This window comes from Hyposmocoma kahamanoa, unplaced genomic scaffold (assembly GCF_003589595.1).
Source record: "Hyposmocoma kahamanoa isolate Upper Pololo Valley unplaced genomic scaffold, ASM358959v1 67, whole genome shotgun sequence".
NCBI lineage: Eukaryota > Metazoa > Arthropoda > Insecta > Lepidoptera > Cosmopterigidae > Hyposmocoma > Hyposmocoma kahamanoa.
Genome location: NW_020653855.1, coordinates 3520781 through 3541503, shown reverse-complemented (window position 1 = coordinate 3541503; position 20723 = coordinate 3520781). Strand labels below are relative to the sequence as shown.

The following is a 20723-nucleotide window of genomic DNA, read 5'->3' as shown; positions in this document are numbered from 1 at the left end:
TTAATGTTAATATATTAATATAATATTAACTTACCTCAGCAATTCGCGATAGAGAAACTGGTTTCTCGAGCCGCGGCGATGCTGATGTTTGCTCCATATCTGTGCATAAAAAAAATCATCATTTTCATTGTAATTTCGATCATTAAAATTATTCATTAAAGAAGTTTCAATTTTTGTAAAGTTTGGGTCAGACGGTGGGAAAGGGGGCACATGAAAACTGGACCAAAACATGTTAAAAATTGAATTATATAGGTTTTGGAGCTGAGAACGGCTCGTGCGGCTTTTTCATATACCTAACCTACTGGGAGGTGGTGCACCTAAATTTGACTCTGGAATGGTACATTTGATCAAAAGATATTTCCACAAACTTAAAAAAAGATCGAATTTTTGTAAGCCTTGGTAAATTAAAAATGTTCAGATTAATTTTCACGAAAACTATCACCCGCACAGAAAAATTAATAAGAACAAAAAATGCTTATTTAAGTCTAATCTATTCGAAACAAACACTAAATACCATTTACACCAAGTTAAAAAAAAAATTTTTGTCCTGTAGTCACATGTAAATGAAAATTGTTCAGTTTAAATTTCTCGACAACTATCATTATAATTAAATTTTCATTGAATTGATATTCAATTATTTTTTGTGAAATTACTCCACTAGTTTGTTATAATTATTAATACAAAGATCGTACACTCAGAAAAAACACTTAGAAAAAATTCCTTCGATCCTTCGAATTCGAATTATCATTATATCCCGCAGAGGAAAAATATTTAGAAAAAAAAAAATTCGTACTGTCCAACCAAAGTTCGACACCGCTTCAGTACCTACGCCCATGTCGGGCTGCATGATATGTACTTTCCAAGATCCTCATCATATCTCGTCATTGACCTAGGTCAATGTAAGTCGTGGATATCGTTGAAGAATTTTAATAGTCTGTCTTTTTTGAAAACGAAGTAAAATGAATGACATTTGCAGGGTAGGCAGTCGAAACTTGATCGAAAACATACTTACGAAGCACATTTTTTACGTAATTCCTGGATGCATGGAGGGTAGTAGCTATTGTATGGGGTGAGTTTTCAGTGGGGGATGTAGTTGTGTATTCTGGCGTAGTTTTATGCGGTCCTTTCTCTATGCAACAAACAAAAAGATTGCATTTTAAAAATAAATTTTAAAATTCATAACACGAAAATGTGCACGGAAGCCAGCTGCGACAAAATGTGAAAAAATTAATAGTTAAATATCTTTTAAACACGAAAATAGCATCCTATAAATAATTATACACTTTAAAATCATTTCAAGTATTATTTATTGTAGAAAAAAACATTAAATGTGGGTTACGCCACTTGTTCCTGATAGCCTCATTTAAGCGTGAAACACGGGGAGAGCGGGTGCAGGTCGAGCGTGGATTAGGTCGGGATACGCGCCCGCCCCGATCCGCGCCAGACCCGACACGCGCACGACCATAGGTGTCTCTGTGTGCTTCAAGCTTTAATATCGCTTAACAGTGTCGCTTACCAAACATTTTGATAATCCCAATTTGAACTTTTTAGTAGCTATTATAAGTTGTGAATTTGAAATATTTTTCTGTTAAATACGTTTTTGTTGAATTAATTTTATGTAAAAAAAATCACAAAGTTTGGCAGTGTCACTACAGTGCCTCAAGACCCAATAACTCACCTTTTGCTGTTTTCTTTACAGTCGCATGCTGAGGTTTTAAATTCTGCAACAAAGTTGTATTTAAGTAAGTTACAGATCAAAAAACGTTGGTCCTATCGCGAATCGAACCCGGGACCTCCTCATCCAGCGTCCACTGTATAAACTATCGAGTCACCGTGGTCGTCATGTTACAAAAGTCAATCGTGAAAATTAAAAGTTTTATTGAGATCGGTTACCGGAAGTGCGCTAAACCGGATTCATACCTTAGTTTGCCACCCTTAGAGTTGGAATATTTTTTTCATATTCAAATAATACCAATGCTGAGATGCCCTCTTTCTAACAAAAAAGAATCATCAAATTCGGTTAACAAATTATCGCGTAACATACAAAAAATACTATCGTAATTGAGAACCTCCTCTTTTATAAGTCGGTTAAAAAATTATTTGAGCCCACCTGTATTTGGTTTTGATCGGGCGGCGCTCTGTGAGCGGTGGCACCGTTGACATTGAACTTGTTATAATGCGGGTAGTTGGAAAATTTCTCGTGCATCCTTATCTCTTTCATTGACAACAACTCTTGATGCTCTCGGAAGTAGAGAGCTGACATTACCACGAGGCTGAAATAAAAAAAACAACTATTATTTTCGGATGACATCAGACCACATAGAAGCAGGTTTTTTGTGATAAATACAAGTTGGTGCCCGCAACTTCGTCTGTGTAGAATAAATACTTCGAATAGCCTACTGTAGTAATATTCATAGTTTTATTGGTTCTCCATACAAACTATCGCCCCCTACTTCACCCCCTGTAAGATTTATTTTTGTGACAAAAAGTAGCCTATGTCCTTCTCCTAGGTTCCATCTATCTCTATACCAAAATTATCAAAATTGGTTCAACGGTTTAGGCGTCGTGAAAATGTAACAGATAGAGTTACTTTCATATTTATAACATTATTTTCTTTTTTATATAATACCATTTGGCATTTGAGATGAGATGCTACCGTCTCTTGTTGCACATTGGTTGGACACAGAGTGTCACGACCGAAACCGTGCTTCAGCTGGTTCAGATGTCCCGGAAAATGATGCCATCTATCAAAAGGCGCAAAATAGAATATCTTAGTCACGTGATCAGGAACAATAGATACACGCTGCTACAGCTAATAACAATGGGCAAAGTGCAGGGAATGAGACGCGCTGGGCGTAGAAAGAAATCGTAGCTGCGGAACATCCGGGAGTGGACCGGCATTGCCTCTGTCGAACAGTTTTGGTTGGCTGTTGATAGAGACGGATACAGTGCGCCTGACGATTAAGCTACACACCTGTCCATAACAGTGGCAGTACCACTCAGAGCTTTAAATCACAAAGATCTGAGGGGCACTGACACTGCGGCCGTCACCCTGAGACATAAGTTGACAAGTCTCATGTGCCTGTAATTTTACCAGCTTCCTTACCCTTCAAAAACCAAATGCTGAGGTACCCTCTTTCCAACAAAAAATGAATCACCAAAATCGGTTCACAAATGCCGAGCTATCGCGTAAAATAAAGACAAAAAAACAGTCCAATTGAGAACCTTCTCCTTTTTTGAAGTCGGTTAAAATATGTTGCTAACTGATGAAATGTTATAGTGTACCTACATTTATTATGATTAGAGGTAGTATATTTAGAAAAGACAGTTTTAGTTTAGAAAATTGGCTAGTACCTATTTAATGTAACTTAATTAATGAAGAATTAACTAGAATAGATATACATGTTATGTAATTGAAAAGAGCGTTGTCTTGCTAACAAACTGATGCCCAGGTTGGCATGGTCTTTAAAATAAGTACAAACTGTAAATCTGTGGAGAAATAAGTAATAAAATAAAAAGCTGTAACTGTGGTGGTAAATGAAATGATGAACTTACCAAACAGCCATAATAAATATCAGAATAGTTATGACAATCTGCAAAAACTTATTCGATATCAGTTCGCTGCTTGCATCACCGTACCGATCTCTCCTTCCACAACAGAACGCTAACTTTTGTTCATAGTTATAATCATCTCTGAACCAAATATTCGTATGCGAATCTTGGTTTTTCTTTGACACCGTGTTAATATCTTCTTGGCTCTTGGTTTCGTCGGTGTAAGTCGGAAATGTGTCCAACTTTTCCGTTTTGTCATTTTTGTTATTATAAATTTTGTTGCTGTTGTAATGTTTCCCCAAACGTGTAGTTTGGCAGTTCTTGCATAACTTTCTTGTGTATTTTGGTGAATGATGGCTGATTTTTGAACAGCATTCGTGTTTACGGATATTTCTGGCTATATCGCGAATCTGCTCAATTGATATGTTGCCGTCGCTGTAGAGGGATTTTGATGAAGCTGAAATTGCTGAAAAGCGGGAATCTGAAAAAAATAAATATTGGAGATAATATTATTGGATCCTCAAAGATATAATTGATCTATTTTAAATGTGCACTTTTTGAATAAACGATATTTTTTTATGTTTGATAACATATTATATCATATGTTAATTGTTCCGTCCATATTAGTTGATCGAGCGAAGCGAGCGTGCCGCGGCAGCGGCCGGCGAGTGCCGGAAGCCTATTTGCTTGCGTTTCTTTCGGCGTTTCGTTCCAGGTTAAATTATGTTGTAATTAACATAATATCAATGTACAAACATAATCAAAATTTACTTAGTTTTAAAAGCAAGTATCTAAGTTTTATTTTTATTGCTCATTTGTCTTTGTTTGAAGTCCAACATGACACTATCAAAGTTAATTTATAGAAATCAAACATTTTTTGCGTAGCTCACAGAAAAAGGGTCAATCATTAAAAAGATGACCGTTTAGATTTTCTGCTCGCTGTTTTTGCAAATTTAAAATGATCATTGAAATACATGGCTAAATATTGTGATATAGTTTAATGAAGGTAATAAGAAGGTTCTAAAATCTATCACTAGATGTCACTAGCGGCGCCGAATGCTGAAAACCAGTACGTTTTTGTTATAGATTATCTATAACAAAAACGCATAGAAGAATTTCGACAACTTGATAACTTGACCTGTAGCTCAATCGGTACATGGTTGATACCATAGTAACGTAATACCATCACCTATTATTGCAAGTTATTTTTTATTATTATTTGATATTATATTGAAATTTCAATCAATGTGCTGCCATCTAGCGGTTAATTGCTGAATGACTGACTGACTAATTAATATCGTCGTTATTACAGAAAACTCATAGAGCACAATTTCGTTTCGACACATTGCAATACGGAGTAAAAACAAGGAGTACAAGTATGGAGGAGAGCTAGGTAGGAAGTTAAGACAGGAGGTGAAGGTTGGTACAGAAAAATACATACCATTGCTAACACTAGACCGCGAACTATCCCGTCGTTGCAGAATGCTCATTTTGCACAATTTCTTATTGATGCGCTCCAACTGGTCAATTCGGGACTCAAGATTGCCAGTTACTTTGCACAATTCCTTCACAGCGCCAAGATTCTCCATGAAGATTCGGTCCTAGATGGTGTTTATTAATTAGTTACCACAAAACTAGCATCACCGCTGATAACTTAAAAAAAATGGAAATAAATTAATTTGCTACACCCAGTAGATTTGTTCCTGATCGGGCCTCAGAGGGATCGATTCTAGTTAGTTCAATCGGTCAATTGAACTAGGTCGGTCATCTAGTTTCCTAGTTCGTTAGTTTCTTTTGACCTTGCTCGGACATTGAACGTTCAAGTTCATGTGAATAAAGAATTAGTTATTTTATTCAGATGAACTTCTACTACGAACTTCTAGTATTGTAAGATCAAAAGTACACAGTACTAAATATATTAAAATACAATTTGTATGGAATCGGTACTATTTGATTTTTGTTTAAGACTGTCATTCTAACCAAATATCTTTTTTTACAAAACAAGAATGGAATAACGTATATTTTAGTTAAGGTGATGAGTTTAAAAGCTCTATATTTACAACGATTTCATATACACGTAAGTTTATATTATAGATACCTACCACACCTACCAAAAATTTGAGCACTTACTTTTTTACAAGCTTAATACATAATGTAGATACGTATTAGACTTAAAACGAGCTGGCAACGTTCAGTCGTGCATTCCACTCGAACTTGCTATTTTAGCAGTGAAAGATCGCTAATTGTCCCGCTCACACAGTTCCTACTGAATAAAAGACAGGTGAACTATCAACGTAGACAGTTCCTAGTTCGCACTGAACTGGAAAGGCCGACGAACTAGTAAAACCGTGCAAGACGGCTTTTTCATGTCTATCAGTGTCGAGAATATATTCCTAATAGTTCGTAGCACATGAACAATACAAGCCCAAAACCCAGTGATGGTAAAATCAAGTAAAATCGATGCGATTGTATTGAAATTAATAAAAGTTACGTAAGCGCAAGTAATTTTCATATATCATCAACCCATTTATGCGTCCCACTGCTGGACAAGGGTCTCCTCCAGGCGAGGGTTTATGTTAGGCCAGAGTCCGCCGCGCTGTAGGGGACATCACAAGTTTTTCGAGAGTTGTGAACGTTCTCCAACGTGCAGGTTTCAACACGATGTTTTCCTCCATCGAAAAGCTCGTGGTAAATTTCAAATTACACTTACTGGTCAAAAATCAACACTTGCACCAAAATTAGGTCCAAAAATAATTCATCCCGTGGTGCGATTGTTTGGGACATACCTTGTTAACAACCAGGAACTTCTGTATGGTATCTCCGTTCGGCAGCGTGACGTCACCAGCTTCTTTTACAGCTTCAGGTATCACCCTTCTGACTTCTTGAGCTATCACTCCTGTGTCAGATTGCGGGGTTGAGCTGGTCGGATCAAAGCCTAATAGTCCGGAGTGCTCGGCGAACGATGGATCGTAGTTGAATCTGGAAGACGAGTTGGTAGGACGTCTCAATGGATATTCAAATATCTAATAGAAAATATAGAAAACTATCGCGAGACTTTTTCTTTGGGACGTCGTCACTTAGTCACCGTCGTCGACAACAGTTGAAGTGCCACTCAGAGCTTTTAATCGCAAGTTTCTTAGGGGCACTGCCACTTCACTGTGCCCGTCAACCTGAGACATAAGTTGACAAGTTCTATGTGTCTGTAATGTCACCAGCACCCTTACCATTCCAAACCAGAACGCAGTAATGCTCACAGTACTGCTTGGCTTATATTGTAGTTTGTTCTATAGAAAAATTGCCTACACTATTATATTGTTTCATTCTTCCCGATGACGTCATATCGTATAGAACAAAATGGCACGTACCCAGTCGAGGTGCAGATGTTTTAGGCATAAATATATCTTTTATTTATAATGGTCTTCACCAACTTAGCATACCAATTTAAAATTTGAGGTCATATTTAGAGAGAGTATATTATAGTATTGAAGGCGTAGTTTGATATTTGAGATCTTTTAATTTAAAGATTTTCTTAGAATCCTCTGTACTCACTTGACAACCCGTATGCTCTGCACATTTTTTAATTGCTGTGCAGTGTCCAACTCTTCAATATTGTGTTTGGCGCGTGCATCAGATGGGTGTACTATGTGTCCCATCACCTTGAGGTTACCTGTGGTAGAAATGTGGTTGAATGCACGGAAGAAAAAAAAACAATGAATAGCCTTAACTCGATTACTATCAGAACCGCTGTTGCCAAAACTCACACATTCTTTATGAAATCTTGATAATGGTTGGTCGTAGATTTAAATTTTAGAAGAAATAAATTCTAGACCGTTAATTTAAACTGTACCATATTGTCAAAAGTTCAATACCATCAATAACTATTATTAAAAGTTACAACTTTTTGATTTTATATTGAAATTTCAATCAATGTGCTGCCATCTAGCGGTTAATGGCTGAACGATGACGAATTCGAAATGTTTACACAGTTCTCCAAAAAAGAAGCGACCATATTGCGGTTCACTTTCGTTTCTTGTGACAAAAAATGATAAATTTTATATTTATTATGATAAACAGAAAAGTGAAAATTTATTAAAATTAAATAAAATAAGACTTATGATACGGAATACTACTTTATATATAATATTACAAGTGCGATTACCATTTTTGCATTCCAAAGTAGTGAAATTTTGCGCGTGATAATTGACACGACTATAAATATAAAATGAAAATTGCGGACTGAGCTCAAGCTTGCGGAACTCCACGTATTGTTGGCACACGTGCCGCCCAAAGCACTTCTACAGTATTTATTGTTCTGTAGTTTAATGTACTGTGTTGCCGTATGTACATGATAAGTTTTTCAAACAGACAATATAAAAGCTTACCATTGATAACACAGGATTCGTCAGGTCTGTCCGTATTTATCCCAACTCGGCCGTTATAATGGACACTGTTCTCCGAAACGCCGCGCTGCCACCAGTTTTCTGAACAATCCGACTCGAATTGCCCAGGGTTAGAGGCCTGTTTGCAAAGAAAAACAAAAGTACGTGTCATATTACACTTTACATTTTATTCGGTATTTATTTTTTTTACATTGAAAAGAATATAACATTAAAACTATCGAACTAGTTGTACTGAATACTTAAAATTGTATCATAAAAGTAACATATTATTCTAAAATTACAAAGATGATTGTATCACGAACTTAATCAATCAATTTGAGCGAAATGCATTGTATTCAAAATAATGTTTAAAGAGCGATCGTTTGAACTCTGACTTGTGATGTTCATAACACGATCAGATTCATCAATTATTAACCAATTGTTCCAACGATTTAATTGATATTATGATAATAAAACATCGAATTTCTAAAGTTTGTGATCTGTTCGTTGTTATGAACAGTTTATAGTAAACATATGTCTCTCAATGATAAGTGGAGATGACGGATGTCTTTTATTATTTTAGAATAGCTAATTCTTGCTCCATTTACATCACCATCATCAGTTAAACATGTACTAGACAAAAAAATAGGCACATGAGACTTGTCAACTTATGTCTCAGAGTGACAATGCCTTTCAGATCTTTAGCATTTAGGGTCGTATTGCAGAACTCTACTCAATGCTCAAGTCAGGACTTGAGTATGATTTAAAGCACTGAAAATCATACTCAAGTCCTTGCCATTAGGGTCGTATTTCCAGTGCTTGAAATCATACTCAAGTCTGCTCAAGTCCTGACTTGAGCATTGAGATAGAGTTCTGGAATACGGTCCTTAAAGCTCTGAATTGCAATGCAACTGCTATAGATAGGCATGTCGCTTACCACCAGACACATGACTTGTTCGTCCTGTCATCTCGCACCTAGTATCATAAAAAAATTTTTCAACCGTTAATCTTATTATGGACATAGGTTCCTCAATGACAGTCGAATTTCTTCTGACCCTTTTCTGTTGTCATTGACTTTGCTGAATTCAAGAAGTCTTACAAAAAATCCTTAAGATAGGTTATAAGGAAACTTGTTTTTGGATTTCAGTTCTTGAAGGATGGTAATACACCACGACTCAAAACAGGTCAAAATCTAAATAGCAATAAATATTTTTTGGATTGGATATTCATATCTGATTGCACATTCAGATTAGGCTGTTATCAGATTGACTGCATGTTTGCAGTTAATGCGGGAAGTCGTAATCCACTTCATGCAGCCGACACCTCATCTGCATGAAGTTGATTACGACCGCACGCATTAACTGAAAACATGCAGTCAATCTGTTAGCAGCCTTATCCTAAACTATAACCAAAAATAATCCTATATCTATCCACCGAAAACAGCGGATGGGAATGCAGAGGATTATAAATTTTTCAGGCTATTACTCGTACAATTGAAATAAGATATGAATTGCAATGCTCTGAGAACGACCTCTAAGCATAGCGTCTCAGAGTCTTGAAATGTATACCTTATTTCTTGTCTTGTGAAAAATTTCCTGTCCACTGCCTTGCCGTACGCAAGTTTGCGCTGGTCCTTACATGAGGAAACGCGAGAAATTAAAGTTCTCTCGAGTCTTAAAATGTTTGTCATGAAGGTTTAGTTAGAAAGTAGACTTACCCTAACGATAATTCTGTCACTAGCATGAGCAGCGATGATAAAGTCTCCATGTGCGGCATGAGCTCTTAAAGCTACGACCAACTGGAAGTGCCTTTGGTCAGGATTTGGTCGACCCTTCTTGCGCATGTTGTTGTTCGTCGTTTCGGCGAAGTGGAGCCTTCCCACTGTTATTTTTGCACCTTCTCGCCGGAGCTCCACACTGAAGAATAGTTTAAATTAATTTAGGAAATGAAACTATTTTTTTCGGATCTAAAACGTGTATATTTTTTTTCAAACAAACCAACGTTTCGGGGCCTTTACTGGTCGCATTGTTACGGATGACAGAGATGATGAAGTCATCAAGCAGTTAAGTCCAATATTAAAACCACCCTATTTTTCACTACTGTTATAAAAGTATATTAATTAATGTTGCAATTTTGTCTGCTTGGGATTTTTTATCAAAGGAAATACTGAATCAAAAACCAGTGGTACGAAGAAACCATCTTCCCTGTTGAAATTAGTTTTCTTTTTATTTCAATGGCCTCTCGCAGCAACCCGTGTAGATTTTTGCAAGGACCACGGGTTTGTCGAACTTAATTGAGTGTGCATGTTTACCCATGACATGCTCGCAGACTGCAGACTTATTTACGCGGCTTATTCAAATTTATATGTTAATTGATTAATGGCAAATTTTATTCAATTCAACAATGGTTTTAGGACCCTGTTGGGACTGTCACGCTTTTCCAGTGGTTTTTTTTTACTAAATTATTATCACCAGTTACAGGTTTCTTATCAAGACTAATCAACCCGTGACCACAGAGTGTGTAACTGTTCTGAAATATCGAGATAATAAGAAAAATCTCGTACTGTTACACCTGTAAGGAATAATAATATTTGCACATACAACTTGTTACATAACTCTCTAACCACATTTGTGCATTATAATTTTAATTAGTTAAACTTAAAGGAGACCATGAGTCCTAAGATGCATGACATTTAATCTCTGTTCCTTTAGCGTTTAATAATTTATTGTCGGATTGATTTGGATTACAACTTTATTGAGGAAATTATTTTTCATTTACAAAAAAGTATAAATCTGTGAAGCCTAAGACTCTTGAATTCAACAACTACGTGGAACTTCAATATTGATATAAGATATTTGCTAAAAAGTGTTCCTAAGTCTCTGAAACCTACAAACATAAATAATATTTTCAGTAATACTTACGGCACCGGATGAAATGGTTTCTTTGTTCTGTCCGATTGACTTTGTTCTATTCTGACTTCTTGACTTGGGTCTTCAGCCTGTACATGAAATATTTATTTTAAATACATGGATATTAAATGGCTGTTCTATCTCTCTTATATGTCCTTTAAACTCGTATTATTTCTCAAACTAATCTTAACAGTAAATTTAGACTGTGGTTTCAATGAGTTCTGACATTGTTAATTTTGGTGTTTCCGAAGATGTTCTACATTTTCTACTTATGAGTCGGTACAACTTCAAATGGCATTGGTTTTTGCCGCACAACAGTGATGAAGTGTTGAATCAATCACTTGGAAATAATAATAATAATAATAATAATAATAATAATAATAATAATAAATAACGCACACACTCAACATAGCCCCACACTAGGGAAACCCTGTGTCGCGGGTGCCATGGACACACACATAGACAACCACAAATTACACCCAAACTCACGAGAGAAATAAATGTAGGCCATACAAATATTTCTCCCGGCCCGGGAATCGAACCCGGGGACCTCTGCGTGGCAATCCGGTATGGTAACCGTTCGGCCACGGAGGCAGTTAAATTGCTTTGCAGATGTGTGCAGATTTCCTAATGACGATTCCCGAGAGGCGATTTTAACACACTATCCTCTGCTTGAGAGACGGTAGGTCAACCCTTTACGCTACCACGGCTGGTCTTAATCAACTTCATGTAGTCGAGACCACGACGTTAGACCATAGACCATAAAGTTGATAGCAACTTCACGCATTAACCGAATGCAGTCGAGTCGGTTTCAGTTGCATGCAGTAAATGCGTACTAAAGGAGGTTATCAACTTCAAGTAGTCGAGGTCTCATCAGCATGAAGTTGATTTCGACTTCAGGTATGAACTGCAAACATGCAGTCAATTTGTTAGCAACCTTACCGGGAATTAACTTTCATCTAGTACCCACATTTATAATTGCTCAACCTTTGAGTTCGTTCTTACCTTAACACCATAAAAGTGCAAGCAGAAGTTGTTGATCTTCTTAAAACCATCTGGTGTCTTCACATAGTGCGCTTCACCCTGCATTTGTATCTGGCATGTGACCTGAAAGTGGTTTTTCTTTTGACAGACGAACGCCTCGTCTATCTGTGAGTAGTTGAACCCTTTATCTGCTCCTACTACGTACGAGGGCGTGGACCTGAAAATAAGTTAAGCAGTGTTTTTGTTAATTCCACACCAGTACGCTTTCATGTCAATCCTGCGTCTTCAATTTTCAATTCATCTTGCGTCGAGCGTATGCAATATTTATTTCTATTATGACACATGCAGCCTTATGTTCTATCTTCCGCCATTTTGTCTGGTAAAACGCACGGATTGTTGCACGCGAACCAACCGAATTGGTGCCGGATCGGGGTGCGTTAGGGGCATGCGCTGTGGCCAGAGACGACCAAGTGATCGGGTTTCAACCCGGTGCTTTGTTAACGGCGAGTTTATATTGAGTTGAAACCCATTAACGCCCGAAATCGCGGCAAGAACAATTTACATCTAAAGTTTAAATTTTTATTGAATTGATATTCAATTATTTTTTGTGAAATTGCCCCACTAGTTTGTTATAATTAATAATACAAAGATCGAACACTCAGAAAAAAATCCTTTGATCCGGCCGAATTCGAACCGACGTCTTCTAGCATACCGTGCCAGACGCTATACCAACTAAGCCACGGAACGAACCAGCGGACCTATACTATTTACAACTAAATATTTGTTAAAAAATAGAGTTTTTTTCAAATTTAATGATGTTATTTCAAATGTTTATTGCTTTCTGAACTAGATGATTTCTAGTTGAGTTTCAATTTAATCGACTCGCTTGATTACAACAGAATATAACTAATCACCGAGATAAGATGTGTAAAGTATATAACTTAATTCACGAATCTGGTACTTCATGTCGTAAGGAATTAAAAGATAATCGAAATAAGGGTCGTGAAAATGAGTATTCCCCCGAGCAACAGCTTTTTGTACAGAACCCACTTGCGTCCAGTCAAAAATTTTCTCCTCGCTATACTAAGGATGTTGTTATGGCGGATCTTCCTATTCATATATGCACTAGGAAGAAACGTGACCTTGTCGCTAAATCTCGACTAAAACGGATACCTAATAGCGCCTAATTGTTGCAGGATCCTCTTGGCCCTACATCTTTTCCTGCAACCATCTCTAACGCAGGAAATAAGACTTGAGAATCTGGATGATGGACCCGGTGTATTACCTTTTAAATTAGGCCCCACTAATATTATATCCAGCTACCATTCGGTTTTCAATATGTCAATTTCCAAGGTCTACAGAGTAAAATTAATACCTTAAATAATCAACTATTTAATATACGTGCTGACCTTAGTAATAGTACATCTTCACTGTTCGAACCCCATGTTAACTATTTGAAAAGTAAACTAAAAACTTTATCCAAATAATTAAACTTTAAAAACAATCGCGTTAGAAGAAGACTTATCGACGGTTTAGGGTCTGTAGCGAAAAGTATAACAGGCAACTTCGATTATACGGACGCGTTACACTATGACAAAGTCATTAGAGATCTACAGAAGAAAATTCTATTATATATAAATTAAATAGTCGTGTAAGTTTATCTAAAGAATGGTCATCTCAATATTCAAAAATTATCGATAGTATAGTCTCTAATCAACATAAGATAGAATTGATCATGAATAAAATAAGAAATAGTGTAGCTACCAATGAATATGATTTAGTAAAGTACGCTCATTTAGCACAAGCATTTCTCATCATAGAGATAATATAACAAAATTACAAAATATCTTGGCCTTTATTCGAAGTTCAACCATGCATCGTTCCATTATTAGCCCAGATTCAATTCGAGATCTAAACAGCAAAGTCAAGGCGTTGTAAGGCGAAGGCAGTATAATAGATTTAGAAATTAGAGAATATTATGATATAATTAAGCTAGGTTCTTATTACGTAGGAAATAGTATAGTAATAGTATATAAGTTTCCTATTATATTATCCCAAACTTATAATCTTTACAAATTATCTATTATACCCAATAAGAATCATGAGATCCTTATTCCGTTGTCCCCATTCCTCGCTATCCCTCCGAAAGATTTCAAGTACCTATGTACTTGAATATGTAGTGTATGTAGACAGAATGCTCGAAGACGAGCAAAGGGTATCTATGTAAGGAGATGTGCAACCTGCGGAGCCAGACGACCTCAGACTGCATTCATCACTTGATTGCCACTCAACAAAGAAGTCCTGCATGTAGCCCAATCGCCATTTTACTAGAAAATCCAGCCTTCGAGGAGCTCGACGACAAGCACAAGCACAGTCAGCTTCCCGAAACCAACCAAGGTGCATTTATCCTCATCATGATTCCACCCAGATGCTACGTCGAAACACCAGAGTTCCTAATCTCCAATACTAAATGTCGAATAAAAGGACAAGCCTTGAAGATTCTGGACCTACCGGAGAAATCCAGCATCATTTCACCTATAACACCACCCTTCATGCTAAATTCTATAAATTTAGATAATCTATACGCAACCAACTCTAAGATTGCACTGCAGTCTCCGCTGAAGCCGCTTGCCGCCACCGACTACAGCCTGTATCATAGAACTATTTCAATGTATGCATTACTATTCGGTGCATGTGTACTGACCGGCGTCATGTTGTATCGAAAGTATACGAGCAAGACTAAAATCAAAGAAGATGATTCACAAGAGGTTCGTCCCCAACTTCCAGGAGTCTATGCTATTCCAAGTTTAACAAGATCGCAGACGACACAACTTCCAGCTCAATTTACGACAAAGGTCTTCAATAGTCGCTATACTGGGGTTGGAGGTGTAACGCAAACCTAATACAAGTAATACGTCGAGTAAGCACCGCCCCGATTCAGTATGTACAACGACCCATTGCACGAGACGCCGCTACCGCATAACGTGACCGGCTGATAACATCAATCACCTCATCGTGGCTATTTTAAAATTCATCAAATTCATTCTTGTACTTACCATCGGTCGAGTCTCATATTTTTATTGTCTTGTAATTTTAATTATACTTTATTTAATAAAATTGATTTTTTTTTTGGACCTTCCGCTGCAAAACCACATAATTATTTGAGCTGTTATATACAATAAATAAAGAGCCCAAATATAAATAAATAAAAAGTCCTTTGATCTGGCTGCACTAGAATCAGAGTCTATTGCCATACCGACCATCGCTTTTAACCAACTGAGCTACTGAAACAATCGGCAGATTTTACGAATTTCTTTAATGTTACAGATCTTTTGGATTTAAATAGCATTGTTCGCCCTCAGCGATCTGTGAACAACTTATGAAACTATTCACTCACTCAGTTAAAAGATCTAACAAATACGTCACCAATGCTCTAAATTGGTTTGTTTTGAAATAGTGCTTATGGCAACGTAATGTAGTTATACATCTCCTATGTTCCGCACCACGTGTATTTCTGTAACCGGATCTACTGAAAAACAGCGTCGTAGCACCTTTAGTGAGACGACAATATGCTGAGTGGATGACGGACTCCGTGACAGCACAGCGCACGCGCTGCCAGTCTTGTTAGTTATTATTCGTTACATTAATTATTTAAATCTTCAAATCTAATGTTATAGTCGCTAACTGTTATGCATTTTTTAGTACTCTAATGTGTGTACTGTGCTTTCATACGAAATAAATTATTTCTATTCTATTCTCTTCACTCTAAAACTAGTGTTGTAAGCATACGAGAAAAATAACAATAACGTAATAACTGCTACTTACATAGGTTTCAGGTTGCAGTCGTACAGCGCGTGCCACAACTGCTGTTGGAACGATGCGAAGCGGATGCACTGCAGCGGAGCGTCGTCCCCCGCTTCTGAGCCGTCCACGGAAGGTGGCGCAGGCCGGATGTTGGGTATACTTTCTGGGGATAGCGCAGCTGGAAGTGGAAATACTTATTAAGAACGTTGGTCTCTAAGCTCCAGCTGTATGGCACTCTGAGCGATACATGAGTAAGACTTGGTTTTGATTCCAATTTGAACTCAATTCAGAAAACAACGTGGGATGAGAGAACTACCATAGTAGATCAAATTTTTGTGGATGACGATAACCAGTTTTCATCAGAAATATCATACACTCACACATACACAATATATATTTGTATGTATAGGTCATAAACTCATTACACACTGAATATTTGTTTATTTTCTTGTTTTCCATTTCATTATTATTAACCAACGACAGCAAAAAAAGGACGAAGATGAGGATATATTTTTTGTGTATATATGTTACGCGATAACACCGAAAATTGTGAATCGATTTCGATATTTTTTTTTATTAGAGAGGAAGTATCTTAACCTCAGGGTCCCATTCAAATTTGAAGAAAATATTCCACTCCCAAGGGTAGTAAAATAAGGGATGCAACCAGTTTCCTGGATTTCATATACTTTCCATTAAGTGATTTCAATAAATCATGGCAAATAGATGTAATTCCGCAAACTTTTGAGTTTGGTTCTTTTTTTAGAAAAAAAATATAATTTTTATTTTATTTGAACTTACCCCTTTAATTTGTTATAAACTCAGGTCTAAGCTTGGAGAATTACAATAGAAACGCAAGCATACAATGACATTTGCTTAATTCGATTTGATCTATAATTGTTGTAGGTACCAAATTGAAAAATAACCATTATTTATTGGCAGTAGAAATTTCAATACAGTTCCTCCAGGAAAGTACTGCCACTTGACCTATTTCTGCCGCCAAGGGGTAATGTGAGCGTTACTGCGTTTCCGTTTTGAAGGGTAAGGGTACTGATGAAATTACAGGCACATGGGACTTGTCTACTTATCTCTCAGGGTTGACGGGTGCAGTGGTAATGTTCCTCAGATCTTTGTGATTTAAAGCTCTGAGTGACATTGCAACTGTTATGGACAGGCATGTCGCTTACCACCAGATACACGAATTTCTCGTCCCGTCTCTTAGTATCATATTAAAAAAAATATAGACCGCCCAATTGTTTGCCAGTTAGTGTACTACTTGGTAAGAAAATTCGTTTTAGAACAGAAAATTCTGGAAAATAACCGGTTAATTGTACGATAACTTACAGAAAGATGCACTGTATCTTCCAGTTATATGCGAACCATTTAATCTGCTTGCTAGGTTAACTGAACATCACGTTCTGGGAGCTCGGTGATCTAAGGAAGTATCATGTAGTATCTGTGTATGCCCATACACCACCTTACTCCATGGATTGGAGTGGGTAGTACACAGAGAAACACTTGCAAAGAAAATGGTACAAGTGTATTGGTATACGTAAAATACAGATGTTATGGTGGCAAATATTTCCTAGATGTAGTGTATCGGTGGACAGTTGGTAATGTACTACGTAAAATAAAGTGTGAATCACGTATTTAAGTTAAAGTGCGGCACGTGGCTAAAGTAGATCGCCGCGTGCGCAGAGTGACATCGAAGAATGTATGAAACCATACAATCTGACCTTTCATTAATTTTATTTTTAACCATAATTTTTGTACTAACAATAGAATAAGATAAATGTGTCTAAGTGTATTAACGAAATGGACTATAAATTGTCTGCAATAAATTGTATGTGTTTTTTTTTTTACTTTTCATTAAAACTTTAGGACACAGTGGTAAAAGTAGCAACCACTATTATTCTGCCGTCCAGTAACTAAAACGCGGCGAAGTGGCAAATGGTCAAAATCCGTTTAAAATAGCAAAAAAATAGAGCACAAAATTCTCGTTTAAAAACCGTTAAAATTAGTTAATGTGTTCGACTTATAGGAACTTACTCTAACGATGCGTAGCTGAAATATCATTAAACATTTTCAATATTCTAAAACTGGGTTATGGTTTTTTTATAATATCTCAAAAAAATATTTTGCCACTTAGCCACGTTTTAATTAACAGACGGCAGTACTAAATGTTTTTATAATTTGCTGACGGATCACGTTTACAAGCTCTCAGTCAAACAAATAGGCAATAATTCATAACAAAAATGTACTTTCATTCGTTTAAATTTCAACATTACACAAATATCAGTATAAATGTATGTGTTAATAGCCAACCAATTATCTTGAATAAGTCTAATTAATGAATATTTCCTCGGCATCTCTCTATTTTAATTTATATTATTTCATTCAACATTCCTTAAATCGTAATAGTTTGAAACAATCAACAAATTCCATCTTAATTAAAAAGTAAATTGCATAGGAAGATTTTTTTGCAACGAGCATAATAGGTTTTTTATTATATCTCGTTACAATACCTATTACAGAGTATTGCCTATGATAATATCTGTTACTTAATGATCTGTTACGAAGCATACGTGCGTGAATCGGAAATGTTTTCTAATAAATCGAGTACGTTACTACGTATCGATTAAATATTAACAAAAGAACAACGTGTTTCGCTGGAGGGCCAATAAAGTTTTAAACAGAATTTGGCTTGATAAAGAGCTTTTAGTAGATTGTCATCAATCCCCACCGCTGGGCACGGGTCTCCAACTCTCCATTCTTGAAGGATAAGGGTGTTAGTGAAATTACAGGCACATGGGACTTGTCAGCTTATATCACAGGGTGACAGGCGCATTATTAGTAGGCATCTAGTATATAACCAGAAACAGAGACGAAATAAGGGCCATACATTCCTGGTACCTAACTCATCAGTGATACATCACTTATAAATATTAACTCTAGTTCGCACTGAAATATAGACAGCGCAAACAACTGACCTGTGTGTACGTCTCTGCATATTCCAAAAATATTCTGTATTTATTGTAATAAAGATAATAATCTCTAACAATGGCGTGCTGCCATGCGGCGGTGTGGGGAAAAACAGCACAACATCCAATTACAAAACGAACGAAATCAAATTTCATCGTTAATTAAATGTGAAATATGTAATTTTACAATTTTCGTCCATTATAACAAAGCTCAAGGTCAACTGGTCAATTTGAAGTGAAACAATTGACGAGACCCGTCAATTGTTTCGAACTCGGGCTGGCCAAGCGGAGCGCAGTTGTCACAGTAATGATATGGCAGAATAGTTTTCAAACAAATACAATGACATTTCGCGCGAGTGCGGCATAATGTGCGAGATCTCTATGCGATACAGCAGTATCTTTCACTTTATGTCGCTCTCGCGCTAATCGCGCCCTGTCGTACTAATCTTTGCGATTTAAAGCTCTGAATGACACTGCAACTGGTATGGATAAGTGCGTCGCTTAGCACTAGTTAGTTTTGTGACTTGTTATCATAAAAGAGAATTATACGTCCCATTGATGGGCAAAGGATCTCTTCTCAGGCGAAGGTTTTTAGGCCATAGTCCGACATGCGGGCCCAGTGCAGGTTGGGGACTTAACAAGTTTTCCAAGGGTTGCCTGAACCTTCTTCGACGTGCAAATTTTGATTCGAAAAGCTTCATGGTAAATTTCAAATAAAATTTCGCACATGAAAGACAATCTATTTTGTAGTTCAAACAAGAAGACCTTTATTTTATAACTAAATTGTGTTTAAATTATATTTTAAGCTTGATTGTCCGATATTGCGCTTGAATAATTGTACTTTTTAACAAAAAATATCTCGAAATCTCGTAGAATTACATCTATTTGAGGAGATTGATTGAAATTGGTTGCTGAAAAATGCGGGAAACCGGATGCTTTCCCTAGTTTGCCACCCTTACAATATTGGAATATTTTCTTCTATAAGAAACAATTGGAACCAATACTGAGGTACCCTCTTTACAACAAAAAAGAATCATCGAATACCTTTTTTGAAGCCGGTTAAAATAGTTCAGCTGCAGTTTTCTTGTAGCGAATAACAGTGGTAACAATCCTGTGAGAAATGAAATTATGTTTTCGGATCTAAATGGCGTGCATTTGTTTTTTTACAAACGAATCTACGTCTTGGGCTCTCTACTGATCCCGTAGCAGACCTTGACCATGGCTTGGGATGATATGGCATGAAGAGCCCGAAATATCAACCTTAGACACACCCCGGACATTCCATACAAAGGTCGAAAGTTATTTACCTACTACTACTACAGACAGCAAGGCGCTATCTGCAAACGTGCTAATTAACGTGTGAGTGAAGTGGTAGGGTTACCCATCACTTTCTCGTAATATTATTACGTTACGTTGTCAGAGCGGCAATATAACGAAAATTATAACGCGAATCTGTTATCAATAATTTTATTATTAAAATGTAATGTTTTATTAATTCAGTAACTAGAATACCATTGAAGATTTAAGTTTAAAAACATTAAAAGCATTGCAAATGAAAAGTTATATTACAAAATTGAAGAGTATGTGTTAGATAAAGATGTATGGAAAGACAACATGAGTCTTGATTCCACACAATTATGATTCAAAGTGTAATATTCTCGTTTCGGCTGCGTAGGACATAACTGGAAGAACGCACTGGTTAAATGCCTTAGTTTTTAGGCCTTGTGGGAGTGACGACGTGAAGATGTAGCTAATCTATGATTACCTTTATTTTATATCTAAAAGAAGGTCTTCAAATTATATTGATTGCTTTGATATATTTGCCTTTATATTGATTGAAAAGGGATCTCGTGCAAAGACGTAGTTACGAGGTTTTCAATAAAAAAAACAATAGGAAAATCATAATTAAAACAATTCGTTAGTGTCTTCAAATGTCTTAATTACAAGTTCGAATAAAATAAATTAATTAGGTGTTTTCTAATTATAATAGCGGCCTGTCTAAGTCTGGGAATAAAATCATATTTAAAAGAAACTCTAATGACTAATTAGTATGTAATCGGACTGAATATCTCATTGACTTACAAATAAATGGACGACGGGTCTAATACAAAAACCAC

At 36.5% G+C, this 20723-nt stretch overlaps 1 protein-coding gene across 2 annotated transcripts in view; it reads right to left on the bottom strand.

Annotated features, from left to right (window-relative positions):
* Window positions 1-20723, bottom strand: part of LOC113232191 — a 97448-nt gene that overhangs the window by 9555 nt on the left and 67170 nt on the right. For both annotated transcript variants that reach the window (XM_026466835.1, XM_026466834.1), the window contains exons 4-16: window positions 15650-15806; window positions 11846-12041; window positions 10853-10929; window positions 9649-9847; window positions 7935-8070; window positions 7102-7219; window positions 6339-6531; window positions 4994-5153; window positions 3556-4033; window positions 2111-2273; window positions 1679-1721; window positions 1013-1129; window positions 35-99 (exon numbers count right to left, since the gene is read on the bottom strand). In XM_026466835.1, the coding sequence (XP_026322620.1) occupies window positions 35-99; window positions 1013-1129; window positions 1679-1721; window positions 2111-2273; window positions 3556-4033; window positions 4994-5153; window positions 6339-6531; window positions 7102-7219; window positions 7935-8070; window positions 9649-9847; window positions 10853-10929; window positions 11846-12041; window positions 15650-15806 (2102 nt within the window). The remainder of the gene's footprint in view (window positions 1-34; window positions 100-1012; window positions 1130-1678; window positions 1722-2110; window positions 2274-3555; window positions 4034-4993; window positions 5154-6338; window positions 6532-7101; window positions 7220-7934; window positions 8071-9648; window positions 9848-10852; window positions 10930-11845; window positions 12042-15649; window positions 15807-20723) is intronic.